At 45.4% G+C, this 24,578-nt stretch overlaps 1 protein-coding gene across 2 annotated transcripts; it reads right to left on the bottom strand.

Moving 5' to 3' along the window:
* Window positions 1-2,838: 2,838 nt before the first annotated feature.
* Window positions 2,839-24,392, bottom strand: LOC132335903 (matrix metalloproteinase-24-like). Of its 2 annotated transcripts, XR_009488767.1 has the most exons (7): window positions 23,934-24,392; window positions 21,408-21,556; window positions 15,341-15,457; window positions 13,095-13,399; window positions 5,210-5,508; window positions 4,744-4,861; window positions 2,839-3,236 (listed from the first exon to the last, which is right to left on the bottom strand). XR_009488767.1 is itself a non-coding variant. In XM_059862871.1 (5 exons), exons 1-5 carry the CDS (start codon window positions 24,390-24,392, stop codon window positions 5,754-5,756), a joined length of 1,038 nt encoding a protein of 345 aa, XP_059718854.1. In that variant the 3' UTR covers window positions 5,594-5,753. The 2 variants fall into 2 exon arrangements, 1 of the variants encoding a protein (XP_059718854.1); XM_059862871.1 differs by lacking the exons at window positions 2,839-3,236; window positions 4,744-4,861; window positions 5,210-5,508 and adding an exon at window positions 5,594-5,761.
* Between the last annotated feature and the right edge of the window lie 186 nt (window positions 24,393-24,578).

Here is a 24,578-nt window from a genome sequence, read left to right as displayed (position 1 = left end):
TGGAGAAGGGATTTTTCAGAAAATATGACAGTGACACTCTGCTGCATCACTGATGTCATTTCATGAAGGTATCAGTACTGATCTCATGCAACTCCTCTGACACAACTCTTGAACTTCTCCATCTCGCGGTTACCGCAGCCAAGGATGCCACTGATCTTCGCACTACCCAGATTTCTTCAGCTGTCAGGTCCAGCAGATCATGGCTGTTTGTTCTTTGATCACCAGTGAGATACCCAGTAAGAGTCCTGTGATGATCAGCAAGATGAAGGCTCATTCCTGAAGAAGTACCTCAACCACCACAGTGGTCAGGCCAGCCAGCTCTTCCCCTATGGAACAGATACACACCTTTTCCCGCTGTGCTTAGGAAATACTTGTTCCTGGAAAAACAGCCCTGGAAAACAGCTGCTGCTGTCCAGTTTTAAACCACCATTCTGGCTGGCAGTTGTGTGTGAGGATGTCACAGAGCACAGAAAATGTTGGCTGGGAAGCTCTGTTGCAACTAGAGGTAAGAAACTCAAATAAATGAACTATCCCAGTTCCAGCACAGCCACAGCAGGCAGGACAGCAGTGGAGTGGACAAGTTCTCCTCCTCCATGGCCAGGAGACCACCCGAACCAAAGCAGGGATAAACCTGGGGCAATGGCTGGAGCAGATGAAGTAGAGCTCAAGAGAATTCCTAGGAAGTGAACTGACCTCCACAGAAAGCAGGACAAGAAGCTCCTCTTAGTTCTCCCCAAGTACCCTGATTCTCAGTGCTGTGGTTGCTTCTCATCTAATTTTGCTGAAGGCAGTCATGGCAGAAGCACACAGAGCTCCCTCTCCTTCTGCTCCCTGCCCTGGCCAAAATTTTCTCACCACTGTTTAATCCCCTCATCTTTCTATTCTAGCCTCCTCCCAGACACATCTGTTGATCTTTTCCTTCCAGCATGCCCCTGTTATCTCCTTTCTCCATCCTGCTGCACACTCTAAAGGGGTTTCAGGTCTGAAACAACAACATCATTCTCAGAGAACAAGTGAGACAGCATTCCATGGGAGGAGATGGAAGGAAGAAGTCTTAAGACCATTTCAGAAGCCCAGAGTTCTCAAAAATCCAGCTCTGGATTCATCATCCTGTTTTCTCTTGAAGGGTCACTCAATCAATAATATTGTTAAGCAACAAGTTCCCTTTAATTTGCTAATGGTAGCGAATTCCATAGCATGGAAGAGAACACATTGTTCCTTTTGAAGGGGTAGGCTAGGATGTGCTCTAAAAAGAAAATACTGAGGTATAAAACGACCAGTGTGGTTCTCTCCTTCCACAGCACTCAGCCTGGGGCTCTGAGGGCTCTCTGTGTTCTCACCTACTGCTGAGCTGGAGAAGTCTGGAAAGGAGCTTGTACCTCCCACATGGTTTCTGTTGGTTCTTGAACATACAAGAAGGTCTCTGACTTCCCAGTTCTCCATCCTCTTGGAGAAAGATTCAGATGGAGAACTAACAGCATAGCTTGATGCTTTCTTTGCTATGGAAACAAGGTCAAGCAGTGGGATAGAGCTCTTTAATTTGCTGTTCAACCCACCCCCCCAAGACCAAGTAACAAGAAAAACTGGCACTCAGAGTATCCCAAGACCTGGGTAAAAAACAGTAGGGTAAAGAAGGATGTGCACTTGGAGGAAACCATCCCAAGAGGAACACAACAATTTTTGCTCATTTGCACCATCTGTACGTCACAAATGGGTCTGGTCAGAGACCTGCCTGAGCTTCCTCTTTCCCAGTTCTCAGGAGGCAGCCAAAAGTCCACCAGTGAGCACCAGAAAGAGGAGGACCCTGTGAAACTGGTGGGAACAAGTCAGCTCATTGAGTGAAATAGCTTGAGCTGCTATACTAAACACAAAGAAACACAGGTAATTTAGTTTTGAAGTTGCTGATGTGTTTTCCTTACCAGCACAGTGTCATCACCACAGAAAATTACAACTGAGGACACACCAATAGCACTATAAAAGCATCCTCCATTATCATGATGACACACCAGGTGAATACACTACTTACCTTACATCCAGCTCAATGGCTCTATACAACTTGAAACATAGGTTTAAGTTAATTTTTCTTAATTAAAAACAATCTGTGTTCAGGATAAACCTCATTAGCTGGTGTGCTCCCAGATGAGCTGCCTTACTTTGGATAAACTGCAATATAATCCCACATTAAACCCAGATCTTTGGTGAAAGGACTCTCAAATTGTTTTAACATTCTACTTTTCCCTGCAGAATAAAGAAACACATGGTTTTGTTGCAACAGAGAACACTGGAGTCATAGATACACTGTTTACATATGAACTTCCTGCAACTCTCAAACTCCACCCCTCCTGATTCTTTGATTTTAATCTTCCTCTGGAAAAACCAATCAATAGGTAACAGACACCTTGAGACAGCTTTGCTTTGTGAAGTTGCCAGCACATGCCTTCCTGTACAGTGTCATTCCTTTTAACTATGGAAATCCATACCAAAAGACTTTATTTGGCTACGTACCTCATTGAATAATTCCTGCAGGTGGCTGAAATGCCTGTCAGCACACAGCAGCAGGTCACAGACTCCATCAGGGCAGTGCTATCAGTCACTGCCATCAGTGTTAATCCCTCAGCACAGCTGTGCCTGTGGGTAGGCTCTGGAGAGCACCGGGGACTGTAAATGCAGGACACAGCTTCTAAGACAACAGAAGCACAAGTAATGTTGCATATCTGATTAAGAGCAGAAAAGAGACTGAATCTCTGCTCTTTGTCATGCTAGTTTTATCCTTTATGAACTGTATCACTCTACCAACAAATCTACATATTGCAGTGTACTCAGACACAAAAAGACATATGAGGGTTGTATTTTGAAATTTTATTAAAGTAAGAATGATCCTTAAGAAGTCAGATGATTGACTGTGTGTGACAATAGCATGGCTCAGGTAGTTACAGAGGAGATGGCGTGAACTAAACATGCTTATGTTCCTTCTACCCCAACAGCCATGTAGAGACAACTGTTGCCCAAGCACAACTTAAAGAAGCTTTAGGGCTACTCTAAGCTATGCCTTGGTTCTTGCATCTTCAGACCTGAGGTAGGTCTGAGCTGTCCAGCAGAAGAACATGTGATTTGTCTGTGCTCCTCCATTCACCTCCACGACACGCTCTGCTCAAGGAAAGCTTTCCAATCTTCTGAAGACCCTGAAGAAAGGGTGATAGTGCTCTGTGGAATTCTGTGGAAAACAGCTTTTCTATCTAGAGAGGAAGAAAATACATGTTAAAAAGAAATACAGGTGTTCCTTTGTTCAGAAGCAATTATTGTTATGTGTTGCTTCTTAAGGAATTACTGAAAACTCTGAAAAGTGTCTGAACAGCTTCCCTGCAGAAAGGAGTGACCTGCAGTTTTAACAGCAACTGCACCACAGCCATGTTAAAGTGATCCCCACGAGACCAAGGGACTGCAGAAGGACAAAGAACACATCATGTTACCCACATGAAAGGTAATTTGCCTTTATTGCCCAAAAAGCAGTGCGCAAATCAGGGCTGGCAGCTGTTCTATACACCTTACCAATGGTGCAAGCTGGGCTTTATTTGACATGCCAGAAGGGACTGTGAGGACAAGCTCCTGTAGAAACTCAGAGGAAAAATACAAACTAATGGTCTGGAATGGTAAGACCAAAACTGAGAGAGTGGCAGCCAGAGAGAGGGGCAGTTGTGCCATTTCAGCTGCTCAGCAGCCTGACAGTCAGTGGAGCAAGCATGTTCTGCTGAAAAATTAAACCCATCTTTCACAAATGTAGGTTGTAATTCCATAAACAATTCAATATCAAAGAATTACTAAACCCAAAATGAGAATTCCTATTTGCCTATACCAGCAGAGAATTTGGTAGAACAGATGGTAAAACAGTAAAGAAAAAAAAAAAAATCATAGAAACACAAAGAAATGTAGGTATGACCTTCATTCAATCAGTCTTGAAAATGAGCTATGGGTTGTATTTTAAAAGTATTTAAATACAGAAGAGTCGACTGACAGAATTCAGTCCTGACCCAGCTGTGGAAACACTGTAAGGTAACTAAAAAACCCCAGGACGTGGCACAGGCAGTGTGGACAATCCAGTCTGTGACATTTGGAATACTTTTTTGCCCATCAGGTTGAAATAATATTTAATTCCTGATGCTGGCAACAGAGCAAGTGTTGCTGTGGAAGTTGTAAGAGCAGCTCTGTGCCACAGCCAGGGTGTTCTCTAGAGCAGGAGACTTTCTGTCTTTGTCCTCCCCTAACACAGAAGTTCCTGATGGGGCTGTAAAGACTGAGCAGGACTGAGACACAAGAGAGCTGGGATGGAAAAGATCTCCTCCTCAGAGTCATATTCTTGGTGGATTTGGGTAGAGAAGGCAATATTAGTCAAACTGTTTTCAAATTGTGAGCTCTCCTTCAGAAAGAGCAGAGAAAAGAAAGAAGAAATTTAAGCACCTCCCAAGTTTGCTGCTCATGTGTGATGTCAAAATCCAAAGTATTGGGTGCCATTTCCCTGCCTGATGCTACAATCCACCTCTGCCCGTGATGACCTGCAAACTCTTTTCAAGAATTCCTCTATTTTTATTTTTTTTTCTTCCTGATGGCCTGTTGTTTTTCTCCTCTGCCCTTCAGCAAGTGGAATGCCACAACTTTATTAAAGACATGGCTCAGTTTTGGCTCATTTCACATCATCAGTTTCTGCTTTATAAAAGGAAAATGATAAAAAGAGACTTTTTGGCTCACCTTGATTCTTGTGACCTGTTTTTTTTCCACACTTTTTTTTCCCTTCCTTTTTAAGGGAATGACACACCATTTTGGTTCTTACTGGCTCTTTCCTGTGAATCCCAGAGTATTTCACTCTCTGTTAAAAGAAGTAAAATACTTTATTTTGATTATACATAAATCAATAGGACTCCAAATACCTACATAACTATATTTCTACTTTGTATATTGAATGACTACTAACAAATGCAATGGGATAATATTTTTCTTTAAAGAAGACTGTGAACTTCAGGTATTGACAAGTACCATCAGGTGTATTTACAAGTACAGTGTTTTGAAAATTTGGAATTTGGAGGTGACCCTTATTAATGAATCCCACTGTAATCAATAACTAGGACTGCCAAGCTTTAAAATCCAGCCTGCATTGTGAAGCCACTGCCACGTTTGAAGAATGACAGCAAACACACCAAAAGAAATCACTACTTACAGAGAGGCTGTCCAGGGGTGGAGAGGAGAATGTGAAGACAGAAATCTTCCCCATGTGCTGATGGGCTTCCTCTCTTCTCCTTCAGGTTGACAGGACAGGGGTGCAATCTCAAACTGCTGCTGATTTAAGCTGCCTGATTTGATTTCTTTTTACTGTGGCTGGCTTTCTTGAAATCATGTGTCTATATCCTTGCTCAAATCTGTTCAACATTAGCACAGGATGTGAGAGAGCTCCGGCTTATGGGATGGAGTCTCTCTCCAAGCAGCTACAGGATGAAACCAGCGTTAAGTAGGTATGTCCTGGAGATTAAACACAGAACTGGTCTTCAATGAACAAAATACCAAGCAACAGTATGACCTGGTGATGTATCATCAAAAAGCCTGAGAGAATAAATTGAAATTTTAATACAATTTATGCCCCACTTGACTTCCAACGTGTACGTGAGAGCCTTCCAGGTCTTCTGTGCTAAGGGACACGTGAGTAACTTCAAAGCAGCTCTGGTTTTTGCTCTGGAAAACGCTGATGCTCATTTTCAACAACACTGTCAAAAGCCTGAAAAATAATGATGGATTCAAAATGCCATTTGTTAGAACAAAACTCTTTAGATGTGGAGATGTTCTGTATCTGAGAAATCAAAGAAAGAAAATTAAAAATCGACTTAGCAGCCAAATAGCACTAAAAATTACACATGTTCTCTCTTGTGAGTTACTCACACTCTGTAGATTGCCAGTCTCAGTACCTCCATAGAAAATGAACATGAGAAAAAGTGGTAAAATAAGAAAGAAATGAGACAAAGCGAGGCAAGACGCAGAGGAAACAGGAATTAATCAAGGAGAAAAGACTACCAAGCTCTGGCAATTTGCTGGCTGAAGGTACAGGGGTTAAGGTGCATTTTCTTTTCCAAGCAGGCACTGCACTTGCACAAGTCAGGTAAGTGGTGAGCAAGCAGAGAGCAGAGAGTCAACCTAGGAAAATGGATGCCAATGCAAATCTCAAACACAAAAACAAAGCTACAGCTGGATACTCTGCATTCCTCTCAGTTCCCTCGCCCCATAAAATAAAATATCACAAGTGTAATCAAACAAAACAAATAGGATAAATAATGTTTAGCCATCAATGTTTCCAAAGTGACTAGAAACACCTGGAAGTCTTTGATAATGAAGAATTGTATGACTAGTTTTCACCTAGAAAAAGCCAAACCTACTGATACATCCCCTTTAATCCAGGGAATCTGTTGGATATTCTAACATACATTCTACGTTCATAGGATTAGTCTAGTCAATGCTCCAGAAACCTTGGACATGCAGGCATGAAAAAAAGGAACAGTCAGAGGTGCTTCTTCAAAAGGATCAAGCAACTGGCAAAAAATACTGCCAGCTACCTTTTCACGCACCTGTGAGCATCACCAGTCCTCCCTCATGAAAGATTTCAATGTTAAACAGTCCTGGTTTTAGAAGGACACTAGCTGACAGAAACAGAGAATTTTATGAGCTGAATACCTTGTTATGGCTCAGAGCTGCCATGAGAAGTAACTACAATTTGCTTTCAAGTTCTAGGAACTCAAATTCTGTCTATGGCAGTGCTAAAGAATTATGGAAAAATGTAGACTGAAAGGCATGGCTGGAAGCCACCAAGTTGAACTTTTTGCTTCAAGCAGGGCTAATCTCAAAACTACATCAGGTTGCTCAGGACATCATCCAGCCATGTTCCAAAAGCCTCAAAGGATGGAGTCCCCACAACCTCTCCAGGTGCAGCATCTGAGTTCTACCACTCTGCAGATGAAGAAGTTTGTACCTGACACCCCAGGTGGAGCTCTTCTTGTTGAAACTTGTGCCCCTTGCCTTTTGTTCCTTTTTCTGTTCCTCCACCTCCAAGAGAGTGCGGATCCCTCCTCTCTCTAATACCTCCTCAGGTGGAAGAGTTTTATTAGATGCTTCCTCCCCATCCTCCTTCTCCTCACTGGGCTGACGAAGCCCAGCTCCCCTGGTTTCATCTCATTTACAGGGATACAAATGTCCAAAGAATCAAGAAGGTTTGTGATGTTAATACTGCCAGGACAGAAAACAGTAAACCTCTAGTGAAGACAGTGCTTTGAACACACTGATCAGCAAATGAAATGTTGGCTTAAAGCTCTGCATTCCCCCAAACAGGCACGTCATGATCACTGGCTGTCAGTAAGCTCCAAAATTAGCTACCCTAATCAAAATTTTCTCCTTCATATCCTTGCTGAATATTCACATTCGTCAGCCTAGACAATATTTGGCTGTCCTGAAAAACCTGGTCAGGTTCCTGAGCATATGCCATGGCCAGATGGTGACTCCAGGAGTGCTCGCTCTGCTGTTCAGATAGATGTCCACTGAAACAATGCTACTCCTTGTGGTAGAATCACAGGCAAAAAGCTGTCCAGTTCCTCTGCCCTGTGGCTGCCAGGACCTTTCCAAAGGTGGTGCAGGCCCTTTTCCTCCAGAGCTTCTGCAGAAGCTCCTGCACTGAATTAGCACTGAATTAACTGAAGGTGACCTGTGAAATCTCATCTCCCATACTGCTTTTTGCAAACTCTGGCAGTATTTTTGGTTGGCTTTCTCTCAGAAGCCATGAACAGGAAGCTTTCCAAAGAAGCCTCCGCAGGAACCCACTGGGATCTGTGGGGGACACGATCAGTTGGAACAATTATAAGATTTGTTTACTTGATATTAGCAAAGCTCAGCGTTTCTTGCCAACATCTAAAAAGCTGCCACAGTGGTCATCCAACACTAACAGAGAAAACTTGCTACAGGTGTGGAAGAGAGGCACTGAAAGATGAACCCTATGGTCTGTACAGTGACCACACAATGTTAAGCTGAGCCACACTGGAGTTGGTACAGAAATAATTCATCAGCTGCTGGTGTTTCCTGAAGGAGCTGCAGTGGCTGCCCTGAGCACACTCCCACCTACAATGCCACGTGACAACAGGTGATAGGGAGGGTCTTGAAGGCCAACTCTGGGCATGGTTAAAGAAATAAAATCTAGTGATCCCCGGCAGAGTATGGATACCCCAGGTCTTACCTCACTTTAGTATTAAAAAGATTCTCTAATCGACCTGCAGGGGGTTGACAGACACCACAGATTTAGTGGTATGGTGTTAGTGACATGCATAACAGCAATGTATTTTTGCTTTTAAAACACCAGAAGGGAGATTTGCCTGGGATTATTATAAATACTATTTGTAATGTTAAACTGGAGATAAAAATTTACTTTCTGTAATTAATCTGGATTAAAATAATGTTTGAGTTGTCAGAGGTGTGTAAGAGCTGTTATGTGCCATGTGGATATTTAAACTGACAGAACTAACTTTCAGTCACTCAGGATTCCTTTTCAACTTGTCTTTGGAGTTACATATATCTATAATGATTATTTCCACATAAAGGCTACTAAGTACTTAATTTGGCCAGCTAATAATGTATTTCATGCACCTCCTCTCTGCCTGAGCCAAGTTAGGAGCCAAGGGAGAGAAACCCCAGCACTGCCAAGTCTGTTCACCCCTTTCAGGTTTTTGCTGCCTGAGCAACGTGTCGGTGTTGTGAGTCTTGAGGTGGGCACTTCAAAGCCTGCCTGGCTGTTGCTACGGCACATTTCAAGTAAAAAATGCCCAAAACCTCAAGAAAGGAGAGGAAAGTCTGGTGTTCTTTCTGACAAAACCAGCACTTGGGAACTGAGCCCGTGCTGACACGCGCAGGTGTCCAAAGGCTGTGTCTGAGCAGCCCAGAGGGGCCCCTTGGCCAGGGAGCAGCCACAGCCCAGGTCCTGCTGAAGGACAGGGACTCCAAACACAGCTTTCACCTGCCTCCATGCGCCAGGCACCAAAGCCTAACAAGCCTGGGACCAGCTAGGCAGCCAAGAGCTGCTTTCATTCCTATTGAAGAGCACCTTCCAGGAGAACCACGAGGTCAGTCCCCACCACTGTGACCATGCCAGCTGCTCCTCGTGTGTGCTTGTGTAGATGATTTATCTCTAAATGTGCCCCCTCTTTGCCAGTTGCATGTTGTTTGCTGCATCACTTCTCTGATTTCCCTTGTTTCCTCCAAATTCCAATGTTCTGCTTCATGCTTCCAGCTGCTCTCATCAACATTATCACGGGAAAACAAACAAATTCTTTATCCCATGGTCCCAGTTAATAAGAGCTGCTCCAGGAGTTCAGCTTCCTACCTGGTTTTGTCCATCTTCATCATAAGATTATCTAAATTAATCTTCCAGAGCTTACTTAGGAGAATGCCAGCAAAGGCAGTACAATTATGAAGATAAATCAGCAACCATAAATTGAAAGTACAGTTTTCCTCTGCTAAAGAAACGGAATGCCTGAGTGGAACTGTAACTAATATCCATGGGGAGGGAAACTTTGCATTCACTTTGAAAGCCTGTGCAGGGGTCATTCTTCACAGCAGAAGAAAACGGAAGGCTTGGTGCATGTGCCCCTGTTACCAAGGGCTCAAGGGGACAACCAACAGCATCCCAGCTATTATGATTACACCAATAATTTTAAGGGACATGGCAGTGGCCATGCTGTCCAAAAGGGCAAAATCAGTATAATAATAACGATGCAAAATGATAATGAGTATGTAAATCCCAACTAACTATATCCTAGCTGGGATGATAAAGTTGTCAATAACCCCAGTGGATTACCACAAGGCCTCTTGGCAAGACAGAAGCTTTCATCAACAGGACACACCACATTCTCCATGTACAAATTGGACATGGCTGTTTGCATAGAAAGATCTGCTCAAATGATTCTTATTTTCCCTGACTGGATGAAGTTTCATGTGAAAAATTTCACTTTTATCCATATAATTTGTACTGCTAGTGAAGACTGCAGAGCAGCTCTTCTGGGGGGTGACAGCTGCTTCCAAGCACAGACGGACTGGACCTCTGCAGGTGCCACAATACAGTGTAACAGATGCAGACCCACAAAAGCAAGGATTCAGACTGGAGTAACTGTCATAAAACTACATGGGTAAGAGGTCAGCAAAATGTTCTAAGGATCTGCGGCACCAGTTTCAGCATTCTGCTCTGTGGACAAGAGATTTACCTTCACAACTGCAAGGCTAAGAGAGCTCCAAGGTAGACGGCTGAATTTTCCCCTTCAACCAAGACACATTCCTGTCAGGAGTGGAATATTTTCCACTGTGGTATTTTGTGGGTTGATGAAAAGATATCATTGTTACTTCAATCTTATTTCAAGACTCTTATAATAATTGAACAGACACTGAATGGCCAAACCAGTTCCTTTTTTGCACGTGAATAAATGAGAGCTTTGCTAATGATTTTCTGGTAGGGCTTTTTTTATTCTTTCACTGAGGCGTCTTCAATTCGAGACTGATCAACCCTGTTGCCACAAAATACATATCTTAAGGACAAGCAAGACCACGTTTGAAGAAACACTTCCTGTTAAACAGATGATATTGTCCCCTCTAATAACTTATTTTCAATGAAAATTGGCAGTGAACTGAGCAGGAAACCTGTGACAAGAAGAAACTCTTCAAAGCCCTCCTAAAAGCATTTCAAGTAGAAGACATCAGAGGTGAGAACCTGAAGCAAATGAGTGCTCCAGTGACAAGGAATAGTGAAACAGAAGGAAACCCCTCCCTAAAGAGGCCTGGATCACCCAGTGAGGAAGCAGAACACCTTCACAACTGCACACCAAAGAAAAGGATGCAGGCAAAACCAAATTCCTCACACAACATGTCTATAATGCTTTGACTACAGCCTTTCCCCTATCACCCTCAAAACATCAAATTCCCTTTCTACCATCAACACTGCCCCAGATGGAAGGGTCAAATACAACCCCACCATTCTCAACATCCTCAGTGGTGACTTTTCAAAAGAGCCTGTGCAGCCCAGTCTATGCAGCACAGTAATCTGAAAGCAAATGCACAGGTGACATCCTCTGGAAAGCAAATCTCAAATCCTTTATCAATTCTTACACAAAGAGCACACCAGCCCCTCAAATACCAATTCATGAACTTGGAGGACACCACTCATGACAGTCACTCAGAACAGCAGAGAAATACATCATGTTTTTGAAAGAGCCACATGGATAAGAACAGCATTAAAAAAGCTTTTATAAAAAGAGAGACACTCTACTCATTGTATGCACTGCACTCAAACACCATCCTAAAATATGCATCCAAAAAAATCCTGGAAGAAGTGACCACCTGTGGTGGAACATCCTACCAAGGGATGGAATATTTTCTGCAGAGCCATCCCTGCCAGTCTTTAAGCAGCCTCCCAACCTTGCAAAGCTTATCTCAGAAGGAAGTCTTTTGTGCAGAAAATGAGGCTAGAAAAAAGCAAGTACAACTCGTCAAAACCTTCCCTTCCACCTTCCTGCAAGGACCTTCTACCCCAGACATCAGCACTCCCAGGTCTCATACATGAGCTTTCCTGGGAAGTCATATCCAACACCTGGGCCTCCCACACTCCCACAGCTGAGCTCAAATAACTGCTGAGGCCAGAATGAAGTGGCACAGAGCCCTGACACACACAAACACGCCTCACTGCTGCAGCTCTCACATGGTAACCACTCAGTCCCTGTCTGTCACTCCTGATCCTGGAGGGAGCCCTCCAGCCAGAAACCTAGGAATAAAAATTCCTAACATTTCAAGGCAGCAAAACACTGCTTCTCCGTCACATTATCATTTCCCACAGTCTCCACACTCTCCCCCTCTCCATACCCCACCTCCCTTTCTCAGCCTACACCTCCTCTAGTCATTTGCACATGCCAGGAAACATTGCTCCCCTTTCCCTGCAAAGACAAGGATCGTCTCATCTCTGCTTTCCTACAAGTCAGCACTCCCTGGTGAACCTGACAGCTCCATTTCCTGTCAGAGATCATCTGATACCAACTCACAACTCTGAGGGATTTTCCCCATTTGCAATCCAGTCTGAAAGCAAGCTGTCACCTTTAAGCCAGCTCTGAAGGCGGCTTGTGTGCCTGAAAGTTTTTCTTCTTTTAAAACAACACTGTTTGGCCTATGAAAGACATCACCTCTGCATAGTCCTTAGGCATCATGGGCACAACAACACTGCTGCTTTTATATAGTTTAAAAATCAAGACATATTTACAATCCAAGTAAACTTGCAGTCCTTATCAAAATATTAAAACATGATTTTGAATCCCTGAAGGCTTAAAGACACCTTGTTCTTCCCAAACCATTAGGACTGTGGAAATTGGAGAGATATTTTGTGAGGCCACCATGAAATTCTGATTATCAGCCTAAACTTTTTACAAGGCATCACTATCCTCAATCAAAGCTTTGAAAACAGAACAGAAAGGGCTCGTTGCCTTTAGAGAGTAAGATAAAGCTAGAAAGATGCAGAAACTCTTCGTGCTTCATCAGATAAAAAGAGCTGTCCCAATCATCAGTCTCCCTTTACTGATCAGCCAGCCCCAAACTCTGACAGGATAAGGAATTCCAGAGTGTGAGAAAACAAATATGGATCAAAACAAATTGGCAATTCAAATGTCTTTACTCTCAACTTTCTATTCAGCTTTACAACTAACTTTAATTGGCCTTGGAAAGTATTCCATTTGATACAATTTCAACACTATTTTATTCATCTTTTTCCTCCCAGAGTTGTGGGTTTTGTAGCAGTTAAGGCCCAAATCTTGAGAGATGTAAGAAGCCAGCAGACACACTGTTCTGTTCACTCCTAAAATTCACAGCATGCACAGCCACAAACAAATTAATACTATTATTTTCCCATTTAAGATAGAATATGTATTTAGAAAGCATGTGAACCACTGTATGGGAGGTGAAAGCTCCACCAAGCAAATACTTTCTAGCTGAAAGCCTGTCAGTGTGTCTGCAACCAACTTATCCTTGTTGGGAAAGATGACCTGCACTCTTACCATCATGATTAGAATTTCCCAGGGTCCATGGCTCATCTGAGTCAAAGTGAGTGTCTCCTCCAATTCCTGGTCCAGGAAAGTAAGCATGAGCCAGGAATCCACCTTCTCCATCAAATGGAGAACTGTCTCCGTGGAAACCAGAAGCAAAAAAGATCATAATATCTGCCTCCTTTCTGTCATTCTTAATTTCATGGTAAGGAACCTCTTCAAAGGTAAGTGGTGTCACTCTCTGCCAAACATCAAAGGCCTGACGAATGGCTCTCCTCGTATCAATCTCGCCAACCTTGGGGGTGTAGTTGTGGACACTGTGGGAATGAGAAAGAAGGGATGTTTCAATTTGCAGAATACATTTGAGACTTATCAATACACAACCACACAGTTTCAACTTCCAGTAGGAAAGTTTTGCTGCTACAAAGAAAGTTACCAACAGAACTACCACCCTGCTCTGAATTCTACGTTCCTTAACAAGAACCTTCATCATTCTTTGGTTGATTTTGGATCACTTCCTAAAAACCTTGCAAATCTGGGTGCAGACAGGTGAGTAAATTTTTTTTAAAATGTTAATTACTTCAGATTTTGTCTGAAGTTATGCTGAGATGGAATCTACTACATGAAAAAAAAGGGACCACTAAAATTCATTTTGAGAAACAAACTTCCAGTAAACTACACAACCTTACTTATATGACCTGCTTCCTTCTCCAAACCACTTAAAATATTCTAGAGCTCATAAGGGTGATGGATCTGCCAGTTTTGTACAGCCCAGTCCATGAGAGCTAAAGATACAGAGTTTGGGGAGAGTAAGGGGCATTTAACTGCACATAAATGTCCCATAATTCTAAACCAAATGTTAAAAATGCTGTTCATGAGATGTTTTGTGCATGTGCACATAATAGCCTCATGATCTATTAAGCTTGACTCGGGGAATATAAAGTATCTATGTCATGGGAACAATTTTCAGTGTTTAATGAAGCTGGCTTGATTTAATATAAACCCACTGTAACACACTCAGAAGTGAATCAAGACACCCATCACTTGAATGCACACAACAAATACAGAAATTGGAAAGCTAAACACTACTGGTTTGACAAGGGCAGCAGTGCAGTCATCTGCCAAGCTGCTTCTCTTGCCCATGCATATGCTTAAGATCTATTTTATTTATGTGTCTCCATACCCCTCTCCCCTACGGTCCAGAAAAAGGTTAGAAGAAGGATCTGATTCTCAGACCTTTGCATACAGAAGGTGTCCCTTTACAATTTGAGTTAAAACAATTACTATTGGTGGAAGCTTTGAACTAGCCCCTCCTCCCAGTCTCTGCAGCCCTTCACTGTTACTTGAAGCATCCTCCTCCCTTCTCAGAATTCTTGGCAGAAGAGACAGAGGGCCCCAGTTTCTGATCCTCTTTTCCTTCACTCCATCATGTTCTTTCCTACACATTTTTGGTACTTTTCCCATGCTGGTCACTCACATTTCTACCTCTTCACCCCACACATTCCTTCTGACTTAGTCTTACCCAGATCTCCTCCTTAATGACTACATCTCTAATTTTCACTCCTTTGCAATCTCCTTTCCCCCTCCAAAAAATTTAAAAGGCTGCAATTTCAACTAGAGGGTGAGTTAATTTTAATTTGAAGTGACATTCCTATTGCCAGAAACCTCCACCGACCATATTTCAGCAACTGCCTTCCAAAAGCTCCGAGCCTGACTGACTCAGAACACCTCTCTGGGAAACAACTGCCCCTCTGCAACCCTCCCTTGACACCCGTAGCTCACCCCAGCTGGCCTAAGCCTGGATAAAAGCAAGAGCTCTACTACAGGAGCAAAAGTAAAACCTCTGCAAAAATAAATGTTGCAAATCAGTAGAAGGAGAAAGCATCTCGTCCCCAAACAGTGATGTTCCTTTTGCTTTAATGGTTTGTTAAAAGTGACCCATGATCTAAAGGCTAGAGCCTTAGATTTCTAACAGAAGAAAAAGGGCCTTTTACTAAGATTTTTCTACCAAAATTACACAACTGATGGCTGCAATCCAGGTGCCTTTACTGATCAGTTATTTTCTAATTGATAAGAGACTCTTCAGTTACGCCCGGGTTCTGACAGCATTCTCCCCCACCACATTCTGAGAACGAAAGCCCAGACTGGACATTACAGGGAGGATCCAGTTTCAATTTAAAAGCACTTACAAATTCTGCATGCCAAACCAGTACAGACCATTTTTGCCCCATCAGAAAGGGGGAGGGAGGGGGCTGTACCTGTAGGTTATGTGCTTCTGTCTCCACTTCTGGCCCGTGAGTGCATACCGCTTTTTCCTCCGGCTGCGGCGCAGGTGGGGATGATCCGGAACTCCACAGCGAGGCTTCTTCATCCACCTGCAAGGAAAGGGCAAAAAACAACAAGCTACACTAAGAGTTTGGAAAAGAGATTCCAAACAATTCAGGGGGTGACTGGAAGACCTCTGAGAGATGGCCAGTGCTGCCACCAAGAAGGGTTCAGTCCTTCCTTTGTCAGGTTTATCCTCTGCACAGGGCTGTGCTACCCACCTCTGCTGGCAATCCACACACCAAAACCACTTCACTAGTCCCTGTGCTCAACAAGAGCTTAATCATGATAATGCCACAAGAGACCCAAATCAAAATCGCAGCTGGGTGTCCCCTGGGATCAAATTCACCTATCACCTACTGGATCCACTCTCCATTTGACAAAGTGGTCCTGTGCCACTGAAAAAAACCTAGCTCATACCTCACTAGGTAAAACTGAACAAGTGCAAACACAACCCTCCCAGACAATAACTAAGGCTTCTACCTGGAATGACCAGAACAGATCCCCCCAGTCTCTGGGTCACACACACCAAATTCCATTAGGTTCTCCCTATAACCCCTGACTCTTGATGTCACTCCTGATGTAGGAAACTCTAGACTCTATTGCCAAGTGAACTGGAAGAGCAAAGGATGCTGTCCCTTGCACAGAGATCCAGGCAGTATTATCACAGAAGTCCACCCTCCTTCCCTACCTGCTTTACCTCCAGCCTTGACAGATCTTTTGTTCCTTTCTTAAAGTAGCTTGGGGGTGGTCAAACACTCACAGAGGTTGCCCAGAGAAGTGGCAGAATCTCCATCCTTGACGATATTCAAAACCCAACTGGAAATGGTGCTGGGCAGCCTGCTCTAGATGTCCCTGTTTTAGCAGAGGGTTGGAGTAGATGAACTCAAGATGCTCCTTCAATGATTCTCTGACAGAATCAAGGAGAAACAGACTGTTCCTCAAATTACACTTGCTCATGTGGACGTGGTCCAGAGAAGCCAGAGGTGGCTTATGGAGGAACAAATCTGCCCATCAGTGCATGTGGCAGCTGGGAAGGAGACAAGGGCAGAGACTGAGGAACTGCAGGTACTAGTCTCCACAGGCCCCCAGTCACATCCTTTGAGACTTTGCAGTGTATCCCAGGACAGCAGAGCAGAGTCCAGAAATGACACAAGCAGTCTCTGGCCACAGTCTCTCCCTAAGCAGACTGGCATTGCCTCAGCCACTGGACTTCTTCAGGCATTTCATGCATTTGATCCACTCACTCTGATGGCAAAGGCAAGGGACACAAAGCCCTTAAGAACACTTTGCAGGACATCCCACTGAAAAGCATTCTAGCCACTGCTGGCCCATTTCTCACAGGACACCAAATTCTGTCTCCCCTCCTCAGCAAGGTTTCTCCCACATCCTTGGCTACCCAGGGGACAACTTTTGGCCTCCAAATGCAGACATTCCTCCATCAACTGCAGCCAGCCAATGGCAAGTAGTCCACGCTTGTGCCTAAACAATGTACATCTTATTCACTAAAAAATATTAACCCCAGACCTTCAGGAAGGGAGAGTCTCCCATCACCAGAAGATGGCTTACAAGACTTTTTGTCAGGACACCTTTTCAATTAAAACCAACCAGACACACAGACACTGTGCCTCGCCAGAAAATTCTTTCAGAACCCACACACCTGCTCCCTGTTCAGGCAGCCATGCAGCCCTTTCCTGATTCCACTTCCTCTCTGTAATTCTGGTTGCTTATAAATTTCAATGCAGTCATCTGTCATTGTCTCCCCACCAAGAACAGAGCAAATGAGAGCTGTTATACACATTGCACTGTACCTGACAAGAACCCAAGCTGTGTATATAAAGCCAGCACAGATCTTCCCCACTTACATCACCTCACATTTATCAGCACTGTACATCTTTCAGAAATCCAGGCAACCTGTGGAAATTGGATCTGTCTTGCCCACACAACTGCTGCCACCTTCAAAGAAAAGCAGTACATCTAAGATTTGCTTTTCAAAATATCAATTCAACCTGAACACACTGTGTTTTTCCAAGTGTCCTTTATTTGTGCTCTTTTGCATTGCTTCTAGCACTTTCCTAAAGAGACCTCAAGCTTACTGGCACCTGTATGCTCCCAGATATTTCCTGAGTTTTCAGGGGTTTTTTCAGTCCCACTCACGTGTTATGACACAATGTTTTCATCATAACCTTACACCAGCCATAGTCTGAATCAGGTTTTCACCTCCTGAGCTTCATGGGAACTCCAGTAGTCTGAACATCACCATCATCAGGCCCTGACTGTAGTCAGAAAATGACCTTCTGTTTTATCCTTACTAGTATCATCCAGAAGATAAAGAATTAACAGAGCAGTACTACCAAACCAGCCTGCATGTGTAGAGAAGTCACTGGGGCTGTCCAGGGCAGTGCTGACACACCAGCACAACCTCACACCTCAGCATCTGTTTCCTGTAAGAACACCTTGCCAAGTTCCCAACACTTGCCCATGCCCAGCTGGCCACATGAATTCACCCCCACACAGCTCAGCCCACTATTATCTAAGCCAGAACTGCACAGAGACCCCACAGAAAGTGGATTCCCTCCAACAGCCAAATTCCCTGCCCGTTTGCCAGCTCCAGGTACAGGCGCAAGAGCATGGGGCTGTTCCAGAGGAAGCTGCAATCCCAACTCCTGGGGCTTCAAGCACTTCTTGAGCCAAAGCTTCCAAGGTAGAGCTACTGAGACTCACGCTGCCCATGGCCCCTCACTCCTCATTATATAGTATTTAAACTATATAAGAACCCAATTTCACTTAGGCCTGTCTGAACCCCTATATTTCTCCACAGTTTGTTCCAGAGCTCAGATACTGCCTGTCTGAAGCCAAGGAACAGAGCTCAGCTACCTGGTTGGAGCTCAGCAGCACCCGAGCTGTCGTCAGCCTGAGCTAATGTCAAGCTGAGAATGTTTATTTGGATCAGCTCCCTGCTTCAACTTACTTCCCAGACATATGCGCCCTGCTCTAATCACATGGTACAAATCCAGCCATCTCTCCTCCTCTCAGCAGAGCAGGTCTGTGGCAAAATATCCACAAAGCTGTAGCTTGCTGCTGTTAATCATCTGTAGCTGAGCCTTATGATAGTCACTCTCTACTGAGCAGTTTGAATACCCCACTCTATGTTCTAGGGGAAATCATCACATCAGAAACAACAAAAGACAATTATTTGCAGCAAGATTCAGATACTTAGGGTTGATTCCCCCATCCTTATTTTTTTTAAATGGGAACAGCAGTAACACTGCATCATCAAAATTTATACTTGGCACTCTGAGGCACAGACTATTGCATTCCTCCAGCTGCTTGGCATCAGGAAACAAGCCATTTCCAAAAGCAGTGACATCCAGTTCTTGTCCAGATACAGCTGTTCTCCCCAGCTCAGGCTCCAAGCCTTTCACAAGACTCTCCTAAAGAGAGGGAGCTGTCACTCTCAATCCCCTACTCTTGAGCTGGTGGGAGTGGTATCTTTAAACAGCTGTGGTGCAGCCCAAGGTGAGAGACTTGCACAACAGGCTCAGGACAAAGCACAAGACTCTTCACACAAGTAAGATCATGTCTTGGTTCCTTCCAAAGCCATGGGATTGACCATGACAAAGACAAATCACCACTTTTGTTCAGCACAATTGTGCCTTCTCTCCAGCACACTCCAGGATTATATCCTTGCTCAGCTGCTCACAAAACCACAGTCAAACCCACCAGCTGCAGGCAGACACAAAATTTGCTGAGGCATCATCAGTTGCAGGGTCTGAGGAGGCTGTTTTATGTATTCTCCCTGCACTCTTTACAGGAAACTACATATCCTCTGCTGAATGGATCCCCACCCAAACTTCCTTTTGGGTACTAAAAAGCATCACCTGTGGTGATGCTTCTTTTCCTCTCCCACTAGCAGTACCTGCATGGTGGTTTCCACATGCTTGGGTACCAATCTTGGAGGAAAAAGCAAGCTCCAGATCTGAGGGCATGTGGGAAAGGAGATGAGAAACTTTAGGCTTCCATACTAAGTGTAAATAACTCTGATTCTTAAAGTCACTTTAAAGAGACAGAACTTGTGACACTGACGCAAGTGACAGAAAAATTCCTAATTGCAATCTCAAAACTCCTAACACAGACTGAAACAATGACTTAGTAAATGCTCAAGTTATTCAGAGCCCTTGGAGGCAGCCTGCCTTGTCAGCTCTCTTCCTTCTACTCCACAACCAGCTTCCACAACCAGGTCTGAGGAAGTGACAGCCCAACACAGCCCAGGCAGATGCCCTTCCAGCTCAAACGACAGGCTCACTGCTAACAGCAATCTGGACCTCTTTTTCTCTTCATGCAAATTCTAGGCAAATTCCCCCCTGCCATACAACATATGGACCCACTGGCTCAGGACAGATGGAGGCAGAGCAGCCCAACATGCCTCCAAAGCACACCAGTGTTTGGCTGGAGCTGAGGTCTCAAGCTTTTGAGACTTGAGTTTCAGAAGAGGGAACCATCTGGGTTTTTCACTCATCAGCCTTTGGGTGTTCATGGGCAGATCAAGCCCTGCCCACAAATACAAAGTCATAAAATGTGGGCAACACATTTCTTTCTTTCAGAAAAACTTTTACTTACTAAAGCAGGGACTCCCACTCACAGTTTGTGCCCTTCCCCTGTCACCCACAAGGCAGCAGAAGCAGCTCCTTAACTTTCCAAACTAGCACCCCAATATCACAGCCCCTTCTTTCCCCACCCCTTTCCAAATCATCAGCATCCCAAGTCTAAGCTTCTACACACCAACTGCACACACACAGCACTGCTCGATGGCTCTGCTTCAGCATTCACCTACAAACCATGTTATTAATGGCAAAGAGATCTCAGATGGAAAATCCCCACCTTTAAAAAGAAAGCACTTTGTTTTCAACTCATTTGAAAAGCATACAGGATTTTCTCTGTCCCTCAATGGAGAACAAGGGGCTTTTCCTGTGAGCTAAAGGAGGGAATGTTACATTCACTGGAGAGGTAGTCCTTGTCCAGCAGGATCCTCTCCTGTCCAATTCAATAATTTCTTCTGTTTCTCCCTCTTCTTGCAGTCTGGAAGGCATAAAACCAAGCAACTTTCTTCTTTACATTATTTGGTTACTTTATGGCCCTTTCTTTTGGGCTACCATGTCCCTTTTGCCAGCAGTGTGCTCTATGAGGAGAGATGAGGAACCAGGCAGAGCATGCTGTGAAAGGGTCTCCTAATGTAACAAGGGCAAGGGACAAACAGGCAGGGCCCAAGCAAATTCCACTGGGCTTTCTCTTTTTGCTCACCATGAGACGCTTTTTTCCCCAGAAAGCCTTAGTAAGACCTTCTCTGCATTCTGCTTTAGTTAGCAGATGCTCCCCAGACCAGCAGCAGATGGATCCAGCCACTACACGACACCCTGGCAGCCAGACAAGGAGCCACTGCCACACCACTCTTTGGAGCCCACACTGAAGAGAAGATGAAAAAAAAAAATCCTCTCCAGCCCTGGCAATTTACACCAATGCTTCTGAGCTATCAAAACCCAGATCACAAATAACAACACATGGCCAACACAGAGCAGAGAACATCCAATGTCCAACAAATGGCAACTGTGGTCAGCTAAGTAGCCTTGACTACTGTAATCAGACTCCAATAACTCACTTCAATTCAAACTATGGATCTCCACAAATAACATCTGTGGAGATGCACAAATCAAATTAATTAGGAAATAGATTAGAAGCCGTTTCTGGAGCCAGAATTTTAACCTGAATTCAGACAGAGATGGAAGTAAATTAAACCCTTGATGCCTTCCACTTTCAAAAGCTCACAGGATTCACACTTTGACTGTGCAGGAGCAATGGGGATCTGTGCCCAAAGAACAACAGTAACAAGAGCCTCTCCTCACACTCATAAAAAATACTGTCAGTATGAAATACATATTTCATACTGAAATATGACAGTGCATTAAGAAAGAGAAAGACAAAAACAGCCTAGATTAATCTTACTCAATAGTTGTCTGGTCCAAAACTCCTGTTACTGGGATTCCATAAAACTGTTGCATAGTGGCAACTGCAGACTGCACAGCTTTTCCTGACTGCAAGGGAGACATTTGGCTGTCAGATGGAAGTAAGTAGCCATAAGTTTTTAACCAACCCTGAAAAAGAAAGAAACAGATGGTAAGATGCCACAGTAAGTTTTTCAACATAACAGTTCAGAACATTTCCTCAAAAGAAAAAGTGACAAACTAGCCCAAAATATTCAGCCATCTCTCTTTTTTTGGTTAGGTTTGGTAATATCAGACGATTCCTAGGAAGGGCTGAAGACCAGCTTAATATCACCTGTCCTGACAGGACAAGGCAGACCTGCCACTTAGAGATGAGCATCATCTGAACAACTGGGGCAGACTTAAGTCTTTGGAGCACCAGAAATGCCCAAGAAGCTTTGTTCTTGCTCCAGGGACTTCCTGTGCACCCTGTGCTCTTGCCATCACGAGAGTCCTCAGTCCCCACAGCAGCAAGCTCCCAAGAGCCCACTACCCACTGCTGTCTCTGGACCATCATTCCAAGAAAACAGCTTAAAAGTCCTGAGAAATCCCTGGAAACACAAGTTCACCTTTGCACTTGCAATGAGAACAGGACTAATTCTAAAAAACCAAATGGACAAAACCAACCAAACAAACAACAGCAACAACCCCCCCAAAAAAACCTAAAACACACACAAAAAATTGAACAACCTGATTAGGTGGGTGTTTCCTCAGCTAATAGCTAACACCAGCCAACTGTCAGAACAGGAAAACAGCCAACTCTCCTCAAGGAGTTCTGTCCCTTTTCCCTGCCTCCACCCTAAATTGCAGCCTTATATAAAACTGCATATCAAACTTGTCAAAATGCTAAGGACAGCATTTTCAAAAACATACAATTATTCAGGATTTTTTTTCCTCTCCTGTCTTCCCCTCCCTCACTTTGATATGAGGAGAAATCAGAATATTCAGTAACAATAAGAACAACAACAATCATAATAATAGCAGTAGTAGAATGAAAACTTGTTTTCCTGAACTTTTCCCCATAACTTTTCACGCACACTCCCTAGCGCTTCATTCTTCTGGTTGATTCAATTCTTAGACCAGGATTATTATGAGACCAGCATATATCCTATAAGCTTTTCCCCCATCGCTCTGAGCCACAGGACAGTCCTCACCCCATAAGCACTGATAAATCATCTGCATGACCTGTTCTCCCACTGACATGATCACTCAGGGAAGGGGGAGGGAAGATGCTTGCTCTCCCTTAACATAACACAGCAGCAGGAAAGGGGCTCAAGTCAGGAGAAGCAAAAGTGGAAGAACAATCCCTGTTTCTTTGTGGCAACAAGAAGATGCCAGAAGCCATTAGGGAGAGGGAAGGGCCCTGCTTCCAAAGCAGGAGAAAGTATCAAAGAAGGGCTAGAAGCCCATCTCATTCCACTCCCCTGCTATAGGCAGGGACATCTTCCACTATGGTCTCGTTGGTTGCTCCAAGCCCTGTCCAACCTGGCCTTGGACACTTCCAGGGATGGGGCAGCCACAGCTGCTCTGGGCATCCTGTGCTAGGACCTCCCCACCCTCACGTTCCTTCCCAATATCCCATCTAACCCTGGCTGCTGGCAGTAGGAAGCCAGTCCCTGTGTCCTGCCCTCCAGCCCCTTGTCCAAAGTCCCTCCCCAGCTCTCCTGGAGCCCCTTTGGGCACTGGAAGGGGCTGTACTGTCTCCTCAGAGCCTTCTCTTCTCCAGGTGAACACCTTCAGCTCTCCCAGCCTGCCTCAGTGCAGCGGAGCTCGAGCTGTCAGAACATCTCCATGGCCCCCTCTGGCCTTGGACCAGCAGCTCCTTAATGGAGTTGTGTTAGGAGCCCCAGAGCTGGAGGCAGTGCTCCCGACGGGGTAGGGAAGCGATACGAGAGCGTGGATCGGGCACGCCAAAGTTCATCGAGGGCACATACAACGCTACTAAACACAGACATGACCAATGGCTTCAGACAAAGCCAAGCTGCAAAACTGCTCCAAGACCATCTGTTATCCCTGCCTTGGCCTCTGACAAGCACAACAATGCTGGGACACTCCATTATAACCAACATTAGCTCCTCTCGAGCAGCGAGAGCACAGTAACCAAAACAGCCCGGAGCGGGGCTGCCCCCGCGTACACCCCTTCCCTGCCGACCGCACTCGGAGGCGGCAGCGGGAACGGGGCACCCCCCGATGGCCACCGGACACTCCGAGAAGCTGCTCCCGGAGACCGAAGCTTATGTTCACACTGGAGGAGCACGGCTGCTTCTCCGGCGGGTCCCAACTTGCCGAGGCACGGCCGGAGGAGCTGTGCCCGCACACCCGAGCTCAGCCCGGCCCTGCGGGAGATGATGGAAATCTTCTGGCGGAGGAGGCGGAGGAACCGCTGCCCGCCCAGCTTTCCGGCCCACCCCGAGACACCCAGCGCACATCGCGGCCCCGGGACGCCGGTGGCAGCCGCGGCGCCGCCCGGCCCCGCTCGCGGACCTACCCGGCCGGTGCTGGTGTCGGCGGCGGCGCGGAGCAGCGCGCAGAGCAGCGGCAGCAGCGGCCCCGCCGCGCCCAGCGCCCGGCGCGGGCAGCGCGCCATGGCCCCGGCGGGGCCCGGGCCCGGGTCGGCACCAGCGGCGCTCGGAGCGCTCCGGCCCCGGCGCCGCGGCTGCGGCTGCGCGGCTGCCCGGAAGGAGAAGGAGGAAGAGGGACGGCGAAAGAGGAAAGGGAAAGGGAAGGCGGGCAGCGGAATCCGATGCTTCCTCTGCCGGTCGGCCCGGGGCTGCCCCGCGGGGAGTGCGCCGCGGGTCGCCGTGACCGGCCGGCGTGTGGCAAAGCGTGGCATATGCAAAGTTTTCTTAAGAAAGGTTATTCGTTGTGACCATCTCCGGGAGAGAACGTGATACCAGCTGCGGGTAGCCGACAGCAGGACGGCTGGAGGGGCAGTCAGCAGGGACATTCCTGAGGGGATGAGGGCTGTGCCGTGCGGATATTTACTAGCTCTAGCTTGTGGAAGGCCTTCCCAGATGAACTGCTATGTACTAGAGGTAGCCGGCGGCGGATCAAGCTCAGCCACGAACTTCACCAGTCTCTCTCCTTCCAATTGCACCGCCATTTCCCTGGACACTTCCAGCACATCAGGATC

The sequence above is a fragment of the Haemorhous mexicanus genome, chromosome 18 (assembly GCF_027477595.1).
Source record: "Haemorhous mexicanus isolate bHaeMex1 chromosome 18, bHaeMex1.pri, whole genome shotgun sequence".
Classification (NCBI taxonomy): domain Eukaryota; kingdom Metazoa; phylum Chordata; class Aves; order Passeriformes; family Fringillidae; genus Haemorhous; species Haemorhous mexicanus.
This window is presented reverse-complemented; position numbering and strand designations above follow the sequence as displayed.

What these genes read in the sequence shown, in the direction of transcription:
- LOC132335903 (XM_059862871.1), bottom strand. Translation starts at nt 24,392, where the DNA reads ATGTCCCTGCTGACTGCCCCTCCAGCCGTCCTGCTGTCGGCTACCCGC. An exon ending in TTGGACCAGACAACTATTGA is followed by an intron (nt 15,458 to 21,407) that starts GTAAGATTAATC and finishes CTTTCCTTGCAG; the next exon opens with GTGGATGAAGAAGCCTCGCT. An exon ending in CAGAAGCACATAACCTACAG is followed by an intron (nt 13,400 to 15,340) that starts GTACAGCCCCCT and finishes TCATTCCCACAG; the next exon opens with TGTCCACAACTACACCCCCA.